This window comes from Vulpes vulpes, chromosome 1, assembly GCF_048418805.1.
Source record: "Vulpes vulpes isolate BD-2025 chromosome 1, VulVul3, whole genome shotgun sequence".
Classification (NCBI taxonomy): domain Eukaryota; kingdom Metazoa; phylum Chordata; class Mammalia; order Carnivora; family Canidae; genus Vulpes; species Vulpes vulpes.
Window position 1 is genome coordinate 29,152,161 of NC_132780.1, and position 21,208 is coordinate 29,173,368.

At 35.5% G+C, this 21,208-nt stretch overlaps 1 protein-coding gene across 4 annotated transcripts in view; it reads right to left on the reverse strand.

The window, feature by feature from the left end:
* Positions 1-21,208, reverse strand: part of RIC1 (RIC1 homolog, RAB6A GEF complex partner 1) — a 138,261-nt gene that overhangs the window by 47,180 nt on the left and 69,873 nt on the right. For 3 of the 4 annotated variants that reach the window (XM_072761420.1, XM_072761412.1, XM_072761423.1), the window contains 3 exons: positions 10,577-10,684; positions 4,419-4,561; positions 3,982-4,118 (listed from right to left, as the gene is read on the reverse strand). In XM_072761420.1, the coding sequence (XP_072617521.1) occupies positions 3,982-4,118; positions 4,419-4,561; positions 10,577-10,684 (388 nt within the window). The remainder of the gene's footprint in view (positions 1-3,981; positions 4,119-4,418; positions 4,562-10,576; positions 10,685-21,208) is intronic. The other variant, XM_072761416.1, reaches the window with a different exon arrangement.

Consider the following 21,208-nt stretch of genomic DNA (forward strand, 5'->3'; position numbering starts at 1 on the left):
AATTCTAGCCTTATATTTGTTAGGAGGTTGTTAAAGTTAAAAAACAAAACAAAACTGTATAGTATATTGGAGATTGGTGAATACTGTAGAAAAAAAATAATAAAACAATTATAGAAAACAGATAGTATGGGAGGATAGAAAAGTCAGTAAGTTTTCCCCAAATGCAAATGCATTTTGAGGAACGAACACAAGGAGATATACCAAGTACAAAGGCCCCAATGGAGTAGCATTTTTGGCATGTTCAAGTACATCAAAGAAGCCTATGCAGATGGAGTGGACTGGAATGAGGAAAGAAGTAGTAGATGAGGTACAGATGTAAAAGGAGGTCAAATTTACAGGGCTTTGAAAGCCACTATAAAACCTTTTTGGCTTTTTCCCTAATTTATACATAGTCACTGGAGGATCTTTAATTTTTTAGAATTTTTCCATTATGAATTGTAACACATTAAAGAACAATACATAATTACAAGATTGTACATCTCAATAATATCACAAAGTAAACACTGGAATTAGCTAGCACGTAGGCCAAGAATTATCAGTATCTAACCGTGTCTCTCCTGACCAATATACCCTTACCTACCACAGAAGTAACCAACATCTACACTTAAATGGTAATCACTTCCTTCTTTTCCTTTAGACCAATACTACTTAAGAACATGCATCCATATAAATTCTAATTTAGAACAGCCTATGTTATTTTTAATTTTACATAAAATAAAATCATAGCACATATCCTTTTGTGTCTAGCTGCTTTCACTCAGCACATCTGTGAGACCAAGGCAAGTCACCACATATAGCCTTGCTGTGCATGCAAGCCTCTGCCTCCCTTGCCTGGGGATTCTTTGCAGTATTGTTAGCTCTCCAAAGCCTTCAGGTACATTAAAAAACGTTTTTCTCCAGCTTTTCTAGTTGTCTTCAGCAGGTTTTGTCCTAATTATCTAGTCCTACTGAAGGGCTTTGAGCAGGGGAGTGGTATAATCTGACATATTTTAATATATCTGTTAAATGCCTCAAAAATGCCAAAAAGAATTTTTACAAAGCACTTAAGTAGTGCCTAATATAAATATGTCATTAAGGGATCCCTGGGTGGCGCAGCAGTTTAGCGCCTGCCTTTGGCCCAGGGCGCGATCCTGGAGACCCGGGATCGAATCCCACTTCAGGCTCCCGGTGCATGGAGCCTGCTTCTCCCTCTGCCTGTGTCTCTGCCTCTCACTCTCTCACTGTGTGCCTATCATAAATAAATAAATAAAAATTAAAAAAAATATATGTCATTAAGTGTATCTCCCAATTGCCAGTAATATACATATGTATTCTTTACTTCTAATTTGTATTTTCTAACTTATTTAATAATGTCCATTTGCTTTTCATTTTTTTCTAAATTCTTAATTTACTGGAAAGTTTCTTTAACCAAAGCCTAATAAAAATGATAAAAGCTGATACTTAGAAATGAGTCACTTTTTCAGCTCTAGGATTTTTGTTTTCAACAAAAACATTTAAATCCCAAGCATAATTACAAATTACTATGTAAAAAAATTTTTATTTTATTTTTTTTTACTATGTAAAAAATTAAATTCTTCAAAAACTCATTTGTATTCTTATATATTGACATATTACCACAAATGCATTATTTAGTACTTTACTATGTGAATAATGGAAAACAGTTTTAGGAATACTAAAGCTGACTCTATACATAGAAAACAATATGCCCGGGCAGCCTGGGTGGCTCAGCGGTTTAGCGCCGCCTTCAGCCCAGGGCCTGATCCTGGCGACCCGGGATCGAGTCCCATGTCGGGCTCCCTGCATGGAGCCTGCTTCTCCCTCTGCCTGTGTCTCTGCCACCACCGCCCCCGCCCCGTGTCTCTCGTGAATAAATAAATAAAATCTTTAAAGAAAAAAAAAGAAAGAAAACAATATGCCCTTAAAAAATCTTGGGGTACCTAGGTGTCAGCCTTTGGCTCAGGTCATGATCTCGAGGTCCTGGGATTCAGCCCTGCATCAGGCTCCCTGTTCAGTGGGGAGTCTGCTTCTACCTCTCTCTCTGCTGCTCCCCCTGATTGTGCACACTCTCTCTCTCTCTAATAAATAAATTTTTAAAATTTTAAAATGTTTCCAGTTAAAGAGAATAGACTGAATATAAATACTTAGCTTCTCTCTTAAAATCCCAACTTTTATAACAGAAATAATTTCCTCAAAAGCATAAACTGACAAGGACAACAAAAGGGAGAAGATGTAGCGTCAGAATATCTTTTTTTTTTTTTTTTAGAATATTTTAAAAGGCAGGAAGTAAAAAAAAAAAAAAAAAAAAGGTAGGAAGTATATGGATAAGTAGCATCCTAAACTTGCATTAAAGAACACAAAGAGGGCAGTCTTGTGGCTCAGTGGTTTAGCGTCACCTTTCAGCCCAGGGTGTGATCCTGGAGACCTGGGATCGAGTCCCACTTCGGGCTTCCTGAATGGAGCCTGCTTCCCTTTGCCTGTGTCTCTGCCTCTCTCTCTCTCTCTCTCATGAATAAATAAATAAAATCTTTAAATAATAATAATAATAATAATAATAATAATAATAATAATAATAATAAAGAACACTAAGAAACAGCTAAATTTACACTGTAGGATACAAAAAGGCTTGGAGATTGAGATTTCTCAGAAAGGGTGAACTAAAAGCAGTAGGACTTTTAGTCTTTTAAAGCCTGTTTAAGCATCATCTGGGTGTTCCCATAGTACCGTCTCAATCTGAGCAGCTAAGAAATACCCACTTTCATTCCAACAGAACACTGGAGATTTTTCTTTGGAGAAAAACAAAATTAAAAACCCTGCTGTCTCTGGGTCACACTGAGAACATGGATAAGTGAATTTGGACCTTCTAATTTAATGTTTCCATAACTTAAAACCCAGAATACTGGGCCAGTCATGTTTATATTCTCTGGAAAGAACTGTAGGACTCTCTTCCAATGAACACTGGATACAGAGAGGGGAGGAAAGGAAACAATCCAGTGAGCTCACCCAATGCTGACAATTAGATTAGGGTCAACCAAACCCACCAAAATCCACAGAGCTTTCAGTGAATCCAAATTTTAACTTTGGATCTCTGTCACAGCAACCAAATTCACATATTAACTAATCATACATTAATTAACCATTAACTATGAAAAGATCTCATACAAATAAAGGAACAAAGGAAATTCTCGGGATGATAGAAGATAAAAATGCAGAAGTACATGGTGTTAAAGCAGTCCAGTTTGCAGCAAGCCAGAGGTTCCAAGAGAAATTTCAAGTAGATGAAACAAATAGAACGTCTAATGAACGTCTAAAAGAATTGAGAGGATATTTACACAAACAGCACACAGTATGGGGCTGAATTAGTGGTAAGTACGTAAAAAATAAACAAATATAAAGAACAATTATTAATTCTCAGTGAGAGGGGAAATGTTCAGGAAAGAAAAAATAAAACATATCACATGGCTCAGGTACTAATAGGGTTTGTACAGCAATAACAATATAAACAATGAATAGTAATTACTCAAAATCACAATAATTATACTATGAAGATGGGAAGAATATATGAATGTGGTAGGAACAGGGAAGCAAATGGTCTTTTCCCACAGTGGGAAGTAATAAATAGCCTAAAAATTTAAAATTAAAGAAAACACAAACACACAAGAGTAATGGAGATAAGTAGCAAAATAATAGTTTAAAAAAAAAAAAAAGTGGTTGCCTCCAAGAATGGAAACTGGGTGTGAAGAGAGCAGGAATAGGGAAGGATTATCATTTTTCTTCAACATATCTAATAGAATTGTCTACTTATATTATTTGTAAGTATTATACATGTTGATTTTAAAAAGTTGTTAATAATAACTCTAAAATCTTTTTTTTTAATAACTCTAAAATCTTAAATAAGGAAAGTGGGGGAGGAATTTAACAACAAAAACTAAAATTAATAAATGTAAAATAAAGAAAATAAGCATTCCAAAGTAAAAGTCATACCTCTGCTGTAAATCTACTCGACACTGGTGTAATAAATCCAATTTTACCATCATTGAACACAACAGCAAACCCATCGAGTGTAGCACAGTACTCCATGTCTCTGATGTGCACATCTGCAAAACCCAGGAATGAACCTGCTGATGGAAACAGAATACATGAAATATAAATATAAATACAGTAAATAATGACCTTATATTGATTGTTTGCAAACCCCTTAAGAACAGTAAAGGACAAAATTAATGACCTAATACCACCAAACAATTAAACCATTCCTTTCTATACACACACACACACACACACACACACACACACACATACATTCCCCTTACATAATGAATTCCAAAGTAGAAAAATCAATGTTCATCCATAGCAAATATCTAACCAGATTGTATCAAATATTAAACATCGGTTCTACCCTGTGCAGAAGGTGTAACTACCTCTAGATGACTGCAGATCTACTGAAAAAGGTACTGTGCAAAGATTAATAGCTTTCCTTCCATTTGTCATTCCTTCCCAGTGAATAAGATGAAGAAGTCCATCAGAAGTAGCAACGAGAAGATCTTCCAGCACGGACTGCAAACTGTAAAGAAATAACCAATTTAGAACCAATTACCTATTAATAGAGCAGACTGGGAAAGCAATGAGTATGAATACAATTGCTTTAGAGAATATTCATACAGAGAGGATCATGAACCAACTTACGAAATCGTCAGTCATCTACAACTTAGCTATATTAAGTTGGTTCACCTATGTATAATTTAATCTAGAATAAGAAATTCTGGAAAAAAATAAAAGACTTCAGGTAGCCATTGTCACAAACCTGATCAACCAGATTAAAAAACTAGAAATACTGAAACAGCAAATTCAACGATGGAAGGACAAATGAAAGCTGACAAAAAAGAAAAAAGGCAAAGAAACCATAAAAAGTACAACTTATGACAGGTTGACAGTCTGGAGCCGTATAAAGCACAGAGATAATAATCCTCTAGCCATGGCCAATATGAACCTCCCCCAGTGATGAAAATGCTCTGTATCTGTGCTATCAAACATGGAAACCAGCAGCCATATATGGGGACTGAACACCTGAAATGTGGCTAGTGGGACAAAAGAACTGAATTCTTAAATTTACTTTTAGTTAATTTAAATTCAAAGAACTTCATTTGACTAGAGACTATTTTACTGGTGTGCACGGTTATGGACCTCATTATTTCTACAGCATCATTGAGCCTCATGTTGTTCATTCCCACAACAAGCATTTATAAAGCCCATGCTCTATGACAGATGCTATGCTCTACGTTGGAGATTCTGAGGCGAAAAAATAGTTTCTCCCTTCAGAAGACAACTCAGTTGACACAAGAATTAATTATGGAATATGATCTCAGCATTTATTTACAAAGAGATTTAACATTTACTTAGCTAATGGCAAATAAATGCTCACTTTGCTTACTCTTAGACACCTAGCCCCTAAGGCACTAGTGCTAGGTTATATCTGGCACTAAATGTTGTGGGAGGTAGAAGGAGAAAGAAAAGAAAGAGGAAAGGAGAATCCATGAATGACAGTGCAAAGGTACTGGCACAGAGAAAGAAAAGGAGAACCATGGGAACCAGTGGAAACTACTCTATCAAGAAAGCCAAGGTTGTCAGATGGATTTAAGAAAGAAAGAAAAAATTTAAGAAAATTGTCAAATGCTAGGGGTGCCTGGGTGGCTCAATCATCTGCCTTCAGCTCAGGTCATGATCTCGAGGTCCTTGGAAGGTGTATCTGGGATGGCATGCCGCTCCCTGCTCAGAGGGGAGTCTGCTTCTCCCTCTGTACCTCCTCCCTCTGCTTGTGTTTCTCAACGGTCTCTCTCAAATAAATAAAATCTTTAAAATATAAAAAAAAAAGAGTATCAAGTGCAAGAGAGAATGAAAAGTGTGATGTGTCTATAATATATACTATTACATTAAGTATATTATGTACTCAAGTTTTATTTCATACTTAAGACTGTATTTCAGAAATATTTTCATCTATAATGGCAGTGGAAACGTTTTTAATGTTTTACTTCTTAAAGTAAACCTTCAATCCTTTAAAAGCTGTGTTCAATGACTCATTCTCCAAGGACTGTGTTTTCTTCCCTACCATAAAGATTAGAAAGAATAGAATAATACATTCCCTTACCCAGCTCCATCTCTTGATTGTAATCAATTGAGTTTATAGAAAGTTCACCTTTGACATATTATATATTCTTCCCCTCCAAACTTATATTTTTAGTGTAAAATTTCTGTGTGGCGTGTAGTGAACAGAATATAAAACTTTATGTTTCAGATCTGCTGCTAAATGTCAAGAGAAACAATTCAGTGGAACAGCTGCTGGTTTATCAGTGATTTTCAGTCAGCAGGACTCGGCCTAGGTTTTTTCCAACCATATTCTCCCCCTCCTCTGTTCCTATTTCCCTACAAGAATCACTGCATATGACAGGAACAATATAAAGGTCATCCTGGAGTAATTTAACTGCCTACTACGCAAAACTCAGTTCTCTTCTGATAAAGTTAAAAGAATTCAGAATCTCCACACTGTCACCCACAGGGCTAGCACAAAAAATGACCGGACATGTGAGGAAACAGGAAAAGGTGATCCAGAGTCAAGAGAAAAGTCTAACCATACAAATAGACTCCATCAATTCTGATGTTGGAATTAAAAGGCAATGACTTTAAAGTAACGACCATAAACATGATAAAGAATCCACAGGAAAAAATTAGATCCTCGTCATTTAACTGAAAGTAAACAAACTCATTAAAACAAAGATAATGTGAGTTCGTTTAAATACTGAGAATTTCCATAAATTAGTCAATAGGCCTCAGCCCATACCATGCAAGTGTGGGCCCACTGACTGCCAGTGTCACAAAGATCTGAAAACTAAAGGATTCACTCTTGGCATAAGAGGGTATCAGGATTCTCTGGAATCTTTTCATGCTGCATTGGTTTCTAAGTATTTTGAAAATCACCCCCTGGGAATAAATACACACAAAATGTACATAAATATACTCTAAGTTATATCCTCAGAGAGCCTTTGCAATCACTGACTTCATGGACTTTTTAACAGATAACCAATATCCCAGAGGTGTGTCTTCCCCCCACCCTTAATTTAGGATCTTAGAAGCATAATAGTAGGATCTTGAAAGATTAGTATTTCTGATTAATCAAATGCTCTTAATGGGAAATAAAGAATTCATAATTACTAATTCTCAAATATGTAGATATATTTAATGTCTAATAAGTATTAAATACTATATACTACACTGGGCTTTCCTTAAGTGCCTGAAGGAAGATATGGAATAAATTGTGGTATTTATTAGTATTGATTATGCAGTATTAGGCAGAAACAGACTAAGAGTTTTAATTATATTAGTACTTCTCACCTTCTAAGGATTCTCAATCCTCAAGTAATAACAAACATCAGATGCTCACCATTAATCCTATTCTTTCTTCAAGCAAAAACTAAAAGATGGCAAAAGTCTTGCCATATTATGCCTACAACCAAGTTTAACCATTATCTCTAACTTCATACAACTTCTATTTTTGGTGGTAAGCAGGAAATTAGTCAGTTATAAAAAGTCCAAATATCACATCTTCTCCCTCAATGCAAGAACACACAGCTCATCTCCAATCACATTTCCAACAAGTATGCATTATGTGTTAGGAATACTGCTCCAAAATGCAATTATTTTTCTCAACTTTTGAGAAAAACCTTAGAGATTTCCAGTCATCCAAACTTGTATATTAAAAACTAGCACCTGACTAAAACAAATAAAACCACTTAGTACCTGACAAGTTAAACTTGTACAAGATGTCAGGATTTCTTTCTTTAAAGCCTCTTTTTCTATCTCATCCCAATGATCCATAAACTTTGCCAGGGGGTAACGGTAGAAAGCCATGCTTGCAAAGTGCTGCCCACAGACATTCCACATTCCTTTTGGACCAAGTTACACTCTGGAGAAGAATCTCTGTGTTGAAATAGCATCTGAGGTAAAGTGTAACCTTCTGACCAAGGGAATCATAATTCAAACTCAATCCTCTCTAACCCTGATCCCACTGAAGCAAATAACAACAGAACAACCTTCCTTTTCTTTGAAAAGAATACATAAAAAGATGGACTACACAAGGTAAGACAACAGCCGGCCACTTGCATACAGTTTTATTTGATATGCACCAGTAGCTGCACAGTATTCTAACAAAAAAATGGTGAAAAAAATCTTTTATTTTTATTTCAGAACTGTGAATCAGAAGACTTTAAAACACGGGCATTACATATTCATACAGTTCAATATATTCATATACTACATCCATATAATTCAATATTTAGTAAGACCACAAATTCTTTTTCCCCAAATCTGTGGCCTAGCCACTCCGTTCTCATGCCGCCTCACACATTTTTCCAGAACAATACATATTCTAACGCTAACAGCTTCCTTTTAAAAAGGACTACTAGCATTATTATACAGAGTACACCTTGCTTTTTTCACCCAACAACATATTTGGGAAGTTTTTCCCAAGTAGTACTCCAAAGTAAAGAGTGCCTGAGAGACTCAGTTGGTTCAGCATCTAACTCCTGATTTCGGCGCAGGTCATGATCTCAAGGTCGTGAGATCAAGCCCCATATGGGGCTCTGCACTGGGTATACAGCCTGCTTAAGATTCTCTCTCTCCTTCTCTCTTAGCCCCTCCAAAAAGAAAGAAAGAGAAAGAAAGAAAAGAAAGAAAAGAAAAAAGAAAAGAAAAGAAAGAAAAGAAAAGAAAAGAAAAGAAAAGAAAAGAAGGAAGGAAGGAAGGAAGGAAGGAAGGAAGGAAGGAAGGAAGGAAGGAAGAAAGAAAGAAAGAAAGAAAGAAAGAAAGAAAGAAAGAAAGAAAGAAAGAGAAGGGAGGGCGGGCAGAAAGCAAAAAAGAGTGCCCTCATTATTTCTACAGCTGTATACTGTTCCCATTGTGTAGAAGAAAAAAAAACTTTTTAAAGATTTTATTTATTCATGAGAGACACAGAGAGACAAAGACTTAGGCAGAGGGAGAAGCAGGCTCCTCACAGGGAACCCAATGTGGGATTCGATCCCAGGATACCAGGCCCTGAGCCAAAGAGACGCTCAACCACTGAACCACCAGGTGCCTCTAAGTAAGAAAATTTATTTCAACAGCTCCCCACTGATGGACATTTAGGCAGTTTTTGATCTTTTGTTATTATAAACAATGAAAAACTCTGTAAGCCTGTCATTTGAATTATTTGTAGGATTAATTCCTAGAAGGAGAAATACTGGACAAAGACCATGAGCATATATAACTCTGAAAGACACTACTTATTAATCAATTTCCAAAGACACTGTATGAATTTACACTCCTACCACCAATGTGTAAAGTTCTCCTCATCCTGAGTTCCTCCCCAATAGTATGTTACCTAACTGTTCACACATATAAGTCATTTATTTAATCTTCTAATAGAGATCTATTATGTACTGTATTAAATTGGAATACAGAAGATGAAAACTGTTTATATTCTGTTTATATTATATTTGTTCTATTGTCTTTTTCTCGCTAAAATCTTTACGTGTTGCGAAAACTGGCCTTTCATGATATTCCCTGGAAGCGTATTTCCCTGTTTTCACAGCTTGTGTTATCTTCTGATCATACCTATAGCCATTTTTTCCCTTTCTTTTTCTACTTTTATTTAACCTAATTTGTTAATGTGTCCTTTTGTAAGAATTTATTTGCAGGTTTTCTGACAGGAAAATTTTAATGACTCCTAACGATGAATTCTGAATTAGGAATACCTCTTTTGCTACTACTTCTAATTTTTTTAAAAGCAAATGTTATCATAAGAGATAAGAAATACTAGCCATTTCTATTCACAAAAGGCTGGAAATATCACATAATTTATGATTGTATATAACTGGGTACAGGAAAAGGTTCTTGGAGGTCCAATTTTAATTCTGGATTCATAAAAAAAAATGTTAAAAAAGAAACAAAAAACATTGTAGTAAAAAACTTTAAGTTTAAAAAATATACTTTTAACAAGACCCACACATCATAGACACCTAAAATGTCAAAAGCAAAGCAATTACGGAAATAAAGCCAAATTACACATACACTTATTTTTTCCACCAATAAATACAATTTTTTTGTATTTTGGTATTTCTGGCCCTCTTATCACAAAATCTTTATTCACAATGAGATCAGAAAGTTTAACTTTCTTCCAAGTATTCAAATATTTCCCAAAACTTATGAAGGTTTTGGAAATAAAGGCACTTTCTCTTTTCCTCAACCTGGATGACTTTTATCAGTGTCATTTCAAGTAACATGCACTATGTTGTATCATTCAAACAATTCTAGATCTTACCAAAAAATATAAATTTCTGGATAAGATTATGGTTAGTATACTCAATTTATAGGCTTTATTAAATAAACAACTGAAGTATAACAATGTACTAAGGGTTAATCAAGCATTTACAGCTAAAGAAAAAATTACCCTGAGCGAAAAATAAAATCGGTTTTCCTACTGGTCATGCGATTAACCAACTATATTATACAGTGTCATCAAAAAATGCTAAATTTAACCAGAGTACTATACCTCATGATGGGTGCTTGCAAATCCAGTATTTTCCTCATTTCTAAGTTTAATGCTGGAGCACAATGTTCTTCCTTAAAATGGGGTGTCCCCTTCATTTGTGGACTTCCTCTAAAAAAAAAAGAAGAAGAAGCAAATATACAGGATTAAAGAGAAAGATATGAATTCTCCTCCACTTTGTGATTCATATATACCCAATCAGATAAAGTAAACATAATCAAACTTACAAATCAGGTATTAATCCTTTAGCTTCTCAAATGGAAATTTTAACTCCATTATAGCAGAGATACGAATTAGACAAACAAGTTTAACTAATGTAACTTCTGTTGGAGAAGTAGGAGTAGAGGGAGAAGACCAAAGAATCTTAGGGAAAGAAAAACACAGTAAAAGCAAATTCTCAAGAGAACCAATAGATATTTTTAAATGACTGATGGCCCTTTCTAAGGTGGGCAACTCCAGGAGGTATATACCTCTCCACATAGCGCATGTCTGATATGATCCAAAACCTCACCTCCTCTTACCTTACATCACACCTCATCCTTGATTCCTCTATCCTCTGGGTATGTATCAGAATTAAGGTCAATTCAGGGATGCAATAAGAAATACTTCATATAAACCTCGGTAATAAACAGCAATGGCTAAATCTGGTAGCTCCCTGATTTTAAATGGCTAGCCAAGAGTGGTTATTAGATCAGTGGCAACATCACTGAGCCGCCCCACACAATCCCTCCAAAGGACTATTCAACAGTTTTGGCATCTTTATCTCCACATGGCATGGGATTGTTCTTTCCCAATACACAGGTACTGATAGCTGGGGTTTAGCTATCTGTCTCTTTCCTTGTTATCACCTATCACTTACTTTTGGCAACAATGAGCCTAACATTTCTCCCTCTTCAGTCACCTGTATTATTAAAATTAAGTGTAAACAGTCTAACACGTTCAACAGCTTTTAAGGTCCCTGGCTTTGATACTTGTCTGCTTACTTTCTGGTTTTAGATTATTTTCCATATAGAAGCTTGATGGTGCTTTATCCTGTTCTGCTACTGCCATGACCTGGAATATTTGATCCCTTCCGTATGCCTGGATGGCTAAACTGGTTCCAGTTAAATCACACAGGTTCATGTTCAGTTAACATGCTTGCTGTGATACCCACTAAGAAGGACATCATGAGATACTAGTTTGCAGAACTCCTATCTGGACTGCTAATCACACAGACATACCACGATGAATTTCCCGAGACATTTTCCACGTACATCTAAAGTTATTTTTCAAATACATATACATAATTTAAACAAATGGTGCTTGAAAGCTGACGACAAAGGGAAAAAACAAGTGGTCTATTAGGACACAAGCAGCTTTGGTTCTCTTACTTCTTGACTTCTTCTATTTACCCTCATGTTTTCCTGCAGTACGTTCACACTGCTTCAGCATCATTATTTAGATATGACTAACTCACTCCTCATTCTCCCTTTTTTCCCCATCCTCCTAACATAATTATACTAAAATGTTTTCACTGGAATGTTAAATAAATAATTTCTACTTCAAGAAATATTAAGTGATTAGGGTGTCTGGGTGGCTCAGTTAAGCATGTGACTCTGGGTTTTGACTCAGGTCATGATCCCAAGGTCGTAAGATGGAGCCCCAATCCAGCTTCTGTGCTGGGCATAGAGCCTGCTTGAGATTCTCTTTCTCTCTGCCCCTCCACCCCACTCATGCTCTGTCTCTCTCTCCCCCCAAAACAACAAAACAAAAAAAGTATTCGGTAATTACATTGGTTTTCTTATATAACTTGTTAATTTTCCTGAAGTTAACTTTACTGCATGCTTTCATTTGCTGAGTTTTCTTTAAACTTATATCAAAGTTTTCTCAGACTTAACAGCTTTGACAAAAACAACTCTCAGTATAATCTTCTATGTGGTCAAACCTGTCACATAACCTATTATTTCCTTTTACCTCAGGCATTCCTCCTGGTGCCCACTGCCCTACTAAGTCTAATGCACAGCTATCATCCTGATATTTTCCTTTGTTATTTCTTTGCTTCTTTCCTATGACCCTTTTTTTTTTTTTAATTCCTCTTATTTGGGTCACATATTCTGGCTTCCTGGAAAGGTATATGTGGTGTAAAATTTTAACTCTCAAGTGTGATATGTCTTTATTTTGACATGTGAATGAGTACTTGGGTATAAAATTTGAGGCTGCATGTCCCAACACAAAATGATGTTCATGCAAAGCAATTTATTACATCAAAAGATTATTATAATTAAAATATGCATCACAAGAAATAAAATATCATGCAGCCAAAAAAAAAAATGAAAGGTGGAAGAACTCTTTCAACTCCTTGGAATCGCCTCCAGGAACTCTCATTTAGTGAGAAAAATTAAGGTGCACAATACTGTATGTGATATACTACATTTGTGTGACAAGCAAGGAAATACAAATGTTTAAATGCATGTGCTCATGTTTTAAAAATGAAAAGGATAGCCAAACCTAAAATAAAAATTGTTATCCTCAGTGGAAGAGAGAATACAGGATAAAAAATGCTAGCTACAATTTTTTTAAACTTTGGGACATGAAAATATTTCATATAATAAGCCAAGTTAAAATTAAAATCCACAACAAAAATCAATCTCTAAAAACAGAAAAGAAACTTAATTGTACATCAAGCTAGCAGCACAAATAAGATTTCAAGGAACTCTGAAACACAGTATTTTGTGCATTCTTAGTGGGAAATCTCCTACTAAGGATAAAAATCCTGAAAGAATCAAACTGTATTAGTAACAATACTGTTATAATAATAGTGATATTGTTTTGGAGCTACTATGTATACAATAAAGCAAATAAGTGATTATGTTCATGTTATTAGGAACCAAGATTATCAATAAAAGAAAATACACAAATATAAAACTAGAGAAGAAAAATTTTTAACTTTTAAAATTTTTTTAAATTTTAAAGCTTTTAAAATCTTTAACTTAATCTTTTGAGTTAAAGCTACCAGTATTAATTCACAATGTATTTTTCCTTTCTAAAATCTACTTTTTATCTCTATGCACTAAAAAGTCCTAAAAGCAAATACAACCAAATAACAATTAGCATCAAGTCCTGGGTCTTCAAAATTCCATTTTGCACAGAAGATATCAAAGGTCTTTGGAGAGCTGACTTACTCCAAGACAGGGGCAAGAAATGTTAAGATGAGCCATAGGTCTAACAAGGATGTCATCTAAATAACACCATTTTTATGGGCTCCCCCACAGGCTAAAGATATGGCAATATGATCAGAAAGATTGACTGCAAATGATAAGAACTCAAAAATGTAAAAACCGCTGCCTTTACAGCAAGACTAAAAAACACTCGTTAGTTGGTTATCTCTGAAAGTTCTTAGGACACAATTTCATTCATCACTGTAAGAAAAGGTAAAGAAATGAGCATCTCTTTTGTTTTTCCTGCGTGGACTATATTTCAGGGTAAACATTAAATAGATAATGAAAGAAAGTTCTTCTTTATATAATTATGGCTACAGAATGTGGAAGGAGTTAATTTTTTAAAAAAGCACAATTCTGTTATCTTTATCAAAATAACAAACCCAGGGAATCAATAACCAAAACCAGATACTGGTTTGAACAGATCAATTTCTAAAAAGACAGCTTTGCGTTAAAATGGTGAAAACAACACAAAGTATTTGATATTAGTAAATTATTAGGTTTGTTAGACATAATATTATAGCTTTCTTTAAAATGTCTTCTTTAAACTGTTTCTTTAAAATGTCTACTTGTTACTGATAAAACTATTTAAGACTGAAGTGATATACTATCTGAAACTTGCTTCAAAATACCAAAAGCATATATGCATAGTGAGAGACAGCTACTGGTAACTTCTGAATGCAAGAGACGGGCTCAGGGTTAATCACTATGCTGTTCCCTCTAGTGTATGCTTGACAAAACCCTTAATAAAAGCTCAACTCAATGTATTTCTTTCAGCATTTTAAAGGCTTTCCACCAATGTCACTTAGACTCTAATGTGTAGCTGTGGAATTCAAAGATATTCTTATTCACAGACTTTATTCTTGATCTGTTTTTCCTACCTGGAAGTTCTTAGAATTGATCTTCCTTTGGTTTCTAGTGAGTTCTAAAATATCAGGACATACTTTACAAGTACGTAAACTTATCACTGTTTGCATGGAGCACCTACAAGCTGGAAAATTTACATGTTACCTTAATCTACTAACTCTCCACTTCTGTTATCTCTTTCTGGAATTCCCACTAGGTTAGATGCTGGACTTCATATTAACTTCTAATTCTCCCCTTTTTTCTCTCTTACTGGGAGAGTTCCTCAACTGTTTCTTCCAATGCTTCACTGAATTTGAAATTTCTGCTTTTGTCCTTTCCTTCCAGGAACTTTCTCACCTGCTCCGCGTTTCTTCTTTTAATTGTTGTGAATAATCATTTCCTCAAAGTGGCTTTGTTCTCTGCACTATTTCCTTTGAGCTTCCATTTTTCTGTTGTGTGTCTCTCTTTTACACTAGAAGCTTTCCTAAAATGATTAACAATCAATCCCTGGCTATTCAGTCATGTTGAACACGTTAACAAGAAAAAGTCGATTATAAGCTGTGTGTGTTCATACTGTGCTTGTCAACTGGTAACGGCCAGCTGGCATTTTTGTTGAGTTCTTCAAATATTAGGGCCTACTGGGTCATTTTTCTGGAGTGATTTAACTTCCCCAGGAAGGATCCCTCAATCCTGCCTAGGATATCTAGGCATGGAAGTTGGAAGTCTAGAGTCAAGCAGGGGAAGAAGGCTTGACATCCTACTGTTCAGTACGACAACTTTCATCTAATCCCCACCTGGTTTAGCATCTCATCTTTGCCCTACTTTGTCTGGAATCCCTCTGGCTTAACTAGACAATGTATTTCCTGTCACCTGTGAAGCAGAATCACAAAATTCCTTATTCAGTTTTTTAAACCAATACCCCTGTTGATAGCCCCTGGCTTACTCCTATGTTCTATAATACTACTGCATCTAATTCCTGGGTCTTTCCATGGTTTTGCAGATCAAACGAGGTACATTTCTTTTTCTTCTTTTTGTATTGCTCAAACTGAAATATGGTTGATACACATTGTAACATCAGCTTCAAGTGTACAAAGCAGTGAATAGGTATATACATTATGCCATGCCTTCCCCATCTGTCACCATACAGTGCTACTCCAATACCAATGAACTATATTCCCTATGCTGTGCCTTTTATCCCTATGACTTATTTACACTGTAACTGGAAACCTGTATCTCCCACTCCCCTTGACCTATTTTGCCCATCTCCCCCCAACCAACTCCCTCCATGCCTTGATAACCATTAGTTTATTCTCTGTATTTATGGGACTCAAACAAGTTGCTTTTTATCTGTATCATGTAAGTAACCTTAGGCTCTTTGGTTTCAAATTCTTCCCTATCCAATTTTTATCCCAAGGGTTAAAGATGCCTCTAACTTTCATGAAAGACAGAAGTAGCATTTTAACTTTTTATTCCATTGGTTATTTTTAAAAGGAAAGATGGAAAAAAAGCTTATCACCAACTTCAAATTGGAAGTCCTCTATTTTCCTTTATATAAATACTTTCATTTATTAGAGAGCTGAAGTATTAATAGAATTTTAAACGAATTTAAGAAAATTCTGACTTCACAATGACTCACAAAATAAAATTAAAGATAAATTTCACGTGGAAGTCTCTATCTCTTCTTCCAAATATAACAAAATTTAGTAAAATGTTAAGAATTACATTAATAAAAAAAACCTAAATTTCTGATAGAAAATATTATAGTTCCATAATATTTGGGAGTATAGTATAGACTTCTGGAAGAGATGAGACTGGAACAATAAAATCAGATTATAAAAAGCAATGAATGTCAGGAAAAACAGCAATAAATTGAGGATTTATGAAGCATGAGTGTACAAAATATTCTGCATGCATTGTCTCAACTAAATGTTTATAATCCTTTGGGACAGGCATTAGCTTCCCCCCCCCCTTTTCCAGAAAAGAAATTAAAGCTTAGAAATATTAAGAATTATGCTCATGGTCACAGAGCTAGTAGGTGAAGGAAGGGATGTGTGAGCCTGTGGCTTCAAATCCAGATTCTAGGCCACAGAAAACTACCAGAGAGTTAGGAAACAGCAGATGGAGTGCTGTGTTTTTGGTTCAGAAATCCATCTTTTTACAGATGCAATGAAACGCCGGGACACCTGCACCCCGATGTTTCTAGCAGCAATGTCCACAATAGCCAAACTGTGGAAGGAGCCTCGGTGTCCATCGAAAGATGAATGGATAAAGAAGATGTGGTTTATGTATACAATGGAATATTACTCAGCCATTAGAAATGACAAATACCCACCATTTGCTTCAACGTGGATGGAACTGGAGGGTATTATGCTGAGTGAAATAAGTCAATCGGAGAAGGACAAACATTATATGGTCTCATTCATTTGGGGAATATAAGTAATAGTGAAAGGGAATAGAGGGGAAGGCAGAAGAAATGGGTAGGAAATATCAGAAAGGGAGACAAGAACATGGAAGACTCCTAACTCTGGGAAACGAACTAGGGGTGGTGAAAGGAGAGGAGGTCGGGGGTGACTGGGTAAGGGGCACTGAGGGGGGCACTTGACGGGATGAGCCCTGGATGTTATTCTGTATGTTAGCAAATTGAACACCAATAAAAAACAAATTTATTATTAAAAAAAAAGAAATCCATCTTTTTACCTATATAATTTAAAAGACTAATGCATAAAATAATAATTATAAATCCATGTAATTGGGCACACAATGCATGAAGATGTAATGTGTGACCATAAGAACATAAAAGGGGAGGGATGGATATGTATAGAAGCATACTTTTTTAAATTTTTTTTAACTTATTTATGATAGTCACAGAGAGAGAGAGAGGGAGAGGGAGGCAGAGACACAGGCAGAGGGAGAAGCAGGCTCCACGCACCGGGAGCCCGATGTGGGTGGGATTCGATCCCGGGTCTCCAGGATCGCGCCCTGGGCCAAAGGCAGGCGCCAAACCGCTGCGCCACCCAGGGATCCCTAGAAGCATACTTTTTATATAGTATTGAAGCTAAATTGTTAATGCAATTCAGGTTGTTGTGAGTTTAAGATGTTAATTGTATGCCCCAAGGTATCCACTAAGAAAATAACTAAAACACATTCAGAAAATGAAATGAGAAAGGAACCAAAATGGTACACCACAAAAAATCAAACACAAAATAAGGCATTAATGAGTAACAAAAAACTGAGTAACAAAAAACATATGATACACAGGAAACAAACAGCAAAATGGCATAAGTCTTTATCAGTATTTTAAATATCATTGTATTAAACACTCCAATTAAAAGGCAAACACTGTCAGAATGTTTAAAACAAACAAACCTATGACACCATTTCTAAGTTTTCTCTCAGAGACCTTACTTTAGATGGAAAGACACATATAGTTTGAAAGTGAAAGGACAGAAAAAGATGTTTCACACAAATTGCAACTAAACAGAGAAGAATGTTTATAGTTAAGACCTGACAAAATACTTTCAATCAAAAATTGTTACAAGAAACAAAGAAGGACATTACAGATGATTCTCAACTTCAAATGACTTGACTTGGGGATCCCTGAGTGGCTCAGCAGTTTAGCACCTGCCTTAGGCCCAGGGCTCCCTGCATGGAGCCTGCTTCTCCCTCTGCCTGTGTCTCTCGTGAATAAATAAATAAAATCTTTAAACAAACAAACAAATGACTTGACTTACATTTTCCCACCTTACAGCAACATGAAAGTGATACACATTCATAGACCATATTTCAAATTTTGATCTTTTCTGGGCTAGGGATATGCAATTGGATAATAATCTTGTGATGCTGGGTAGTAACAGCAAGCCATAGCTCCCAATCAGCCAAGCCATCACAAGGTTAAACAATTGACACACAAAAATTTTACACTCATGTAATCACTGTTTTTCAATAAATTACATGAGTTACTCAATTTTTTTATAAAATATTTTATTATAAAATAAGCTGTGTTAGATGATTTTGCCCAACTAATGTAAGGCTAATAGAAGTGTTCTGAGCACATTAGGGTAGGATAGGCTAGGCTATGTTTGTAAAATTAGGTATACTAATGCATTTTCAACTTACAATATTTTCAATTTGTAGTGGATTTACTGAGATAAAATCCCATTGTAAATCAACTATGATCTATGTTAATAAAAGGGTCGATCCAGCATGAAGATACCACAAACAGCTACACATATAGTAACACAGCCCAAAACATATAAAGCAAATACCGACAGAACCAAAGAACAGTTCTACAACAGCAGCTGGGAATTTCAATATCCCACTTTCAATAATGGATAGAATCTGACAGAAGATCAGAAGAGAAACAATCTAAACACTATAAATCACTTAGACCTCAGACTCATATGAATACTCCACCCAGCAGCAGCACAATACATGTTCTCAAATGCACATGAACACTTTCCAAGACAGAACATATATTCAGCCACAAAAATGTCTCAATAAGTTTAAAAGGCCTGAAATCATACATAGATCTTCTTTGACCACAACTTAGTGAAAGTAGATGTCAGTCACAAAAGGCAAACTAAAAAATTCACAAACTTGGAAATTAAACAATTCTTAAATAAGCAATAAGTCAAAGAAAAAAAACAAAAAGGAGATTAGAAAATACTCTGAGCCTAATGAAAAATGAAAACACAACACTATGGGATGCAGTAAATGCAGTGCTTAGAGAAATATTTATAGCTTAAATGCTTAAAGAAGATCTCAAATCTATAACCTAATTTTACAACTTAAGGAACTAGAAAAAGAAGAGCAAACTACACTCAAAACCAGCAGAAGAAAGAGTATAATAAAGACTGGGGGAAAAAAAAGAGACTGGAGTGGATATAAACAAAACAGAGAATAGAAAAACAAAAGAAAAAATCAATGAAAGCAAATTAGTTTTTCTGAAAATATTAATAAAGTTGAAAAAACTAAGGAAAAAACAAAGTTCAACCCACTAAAATCAGAAATTAAAGTGGGGACATTACTAGTGAATTTGGAGAAATGAAACAGATTATAAGAGATCCACATAGGGCAGCCCTGGTGGCACAGCAGTTTAGCGCCGCCTGCAGCCCAGGGCGTGATCCTGGAGACCCTGGATCGAGTCCCACATCAGGCTCCCTGAATGGAGCCTGCTTCTCCCTCTGCCTGTGTCTCTGCCTCTCATTCTCTCTCTGTGTCTCTATGAATAAATAAAATCTTAAAAAAAAAGAGAGAGAGAGAGATCCACATAATTAGTGAACTTAAATCCCCAACTTGTCTGGACATAAACTGTCCTAAATACCTAGTAAAGGCAAATTATGTTTAATAATTCAGAAGGCAGCCTAGACAATAATAAGAATCACAACTTATTAAGAACATGAGAACTCCTTTTTCTTACTCTATAAATACACAAAAGATATAAAGTGACTCAAAAAACAGCTTTTACAAAGTTACTATCAGTGAAAAGTAGAATTGGATCAGAACCTAAGTATCTCGGGCAGCCCGGGTGGCTCAGCAGTTTAGCACCGCCTTCAGCCCAGGGTGTGATCCTGGAGACCCAGGATCGAGTCCCACATCGGGCTCCCTGCATGGAGCCTGCTTCTCCCTCTGCCTGTGTCTCTGCCTCTCTCTCTCTGTCTCTCATGAATAAATAAATAAAATCTTAAAAAAAAAAAAAAAAAGAACCTAAGTATCTCTAATTTCAAATGAAATTTCTTCTCCACATCTCTAACCTGCTCTATGTTTATCTGAGGTGGTTAACATCCAGTCCAACATCATTTTAAAAAGTAGGAAAAATGAAATCAAGCCAGTTCTAGAGTTTTGTTTTACTAATGAATTTTTCATGAATTAAGAGTTTCCCAGCTTTCACTTTAATGAATGCAAGGCATTCATGTCAACAGGTGGCCTCAAAGGGCAATAAAAAATGAAATGCTTCCATTGGGTAGGTCAACTATTAAACTTCCCACAGCCTCGAGGAGGAAGCAATTACCCATCAAAATGACAAAAATAAAAACCCAAACTACACTAACTCAGAAATTTCTCACAAAAATTACAGAGAAGTTTTAAAAGAAAAAAAATTGTCTTTAAAATTTATGTCAAGTATGCTTTGAAGGGCTGAATAAGGTGATACTGAAAACAGTCACTACACAATCAAATTCAAAACATTTATTTCAACAAATTCTATTATGCAGGAGATCTCAAATACTTTCAGTGCCAGCCAAAGAAAATAACAATGTGGTACACAACTTGATAGATTTGGGAGACAGACAGAATAGACAGGAACTTTAAAAATATACCTAGTTATACACTATTTCTCCTATTAATGTCTGATCCTTCCTTCCAAGAATAGCTAAAATACAAAACTTCCCCTGACTACTCTAGCACTTTCCCCTAATACTATTACCACTTTTGGGGACATTCATTCACTTGGCGTTTGCTGCTTTATATCACCATGATCTCTAAATAGTTCTCTCTTCATTTGCATCTTATACCTCTTTAGCACATTGTATAAATACAACACTTGTTGTATGCCTCTTGTTAGTTATGGCAATGAAGAGTACTCTCATTTCTG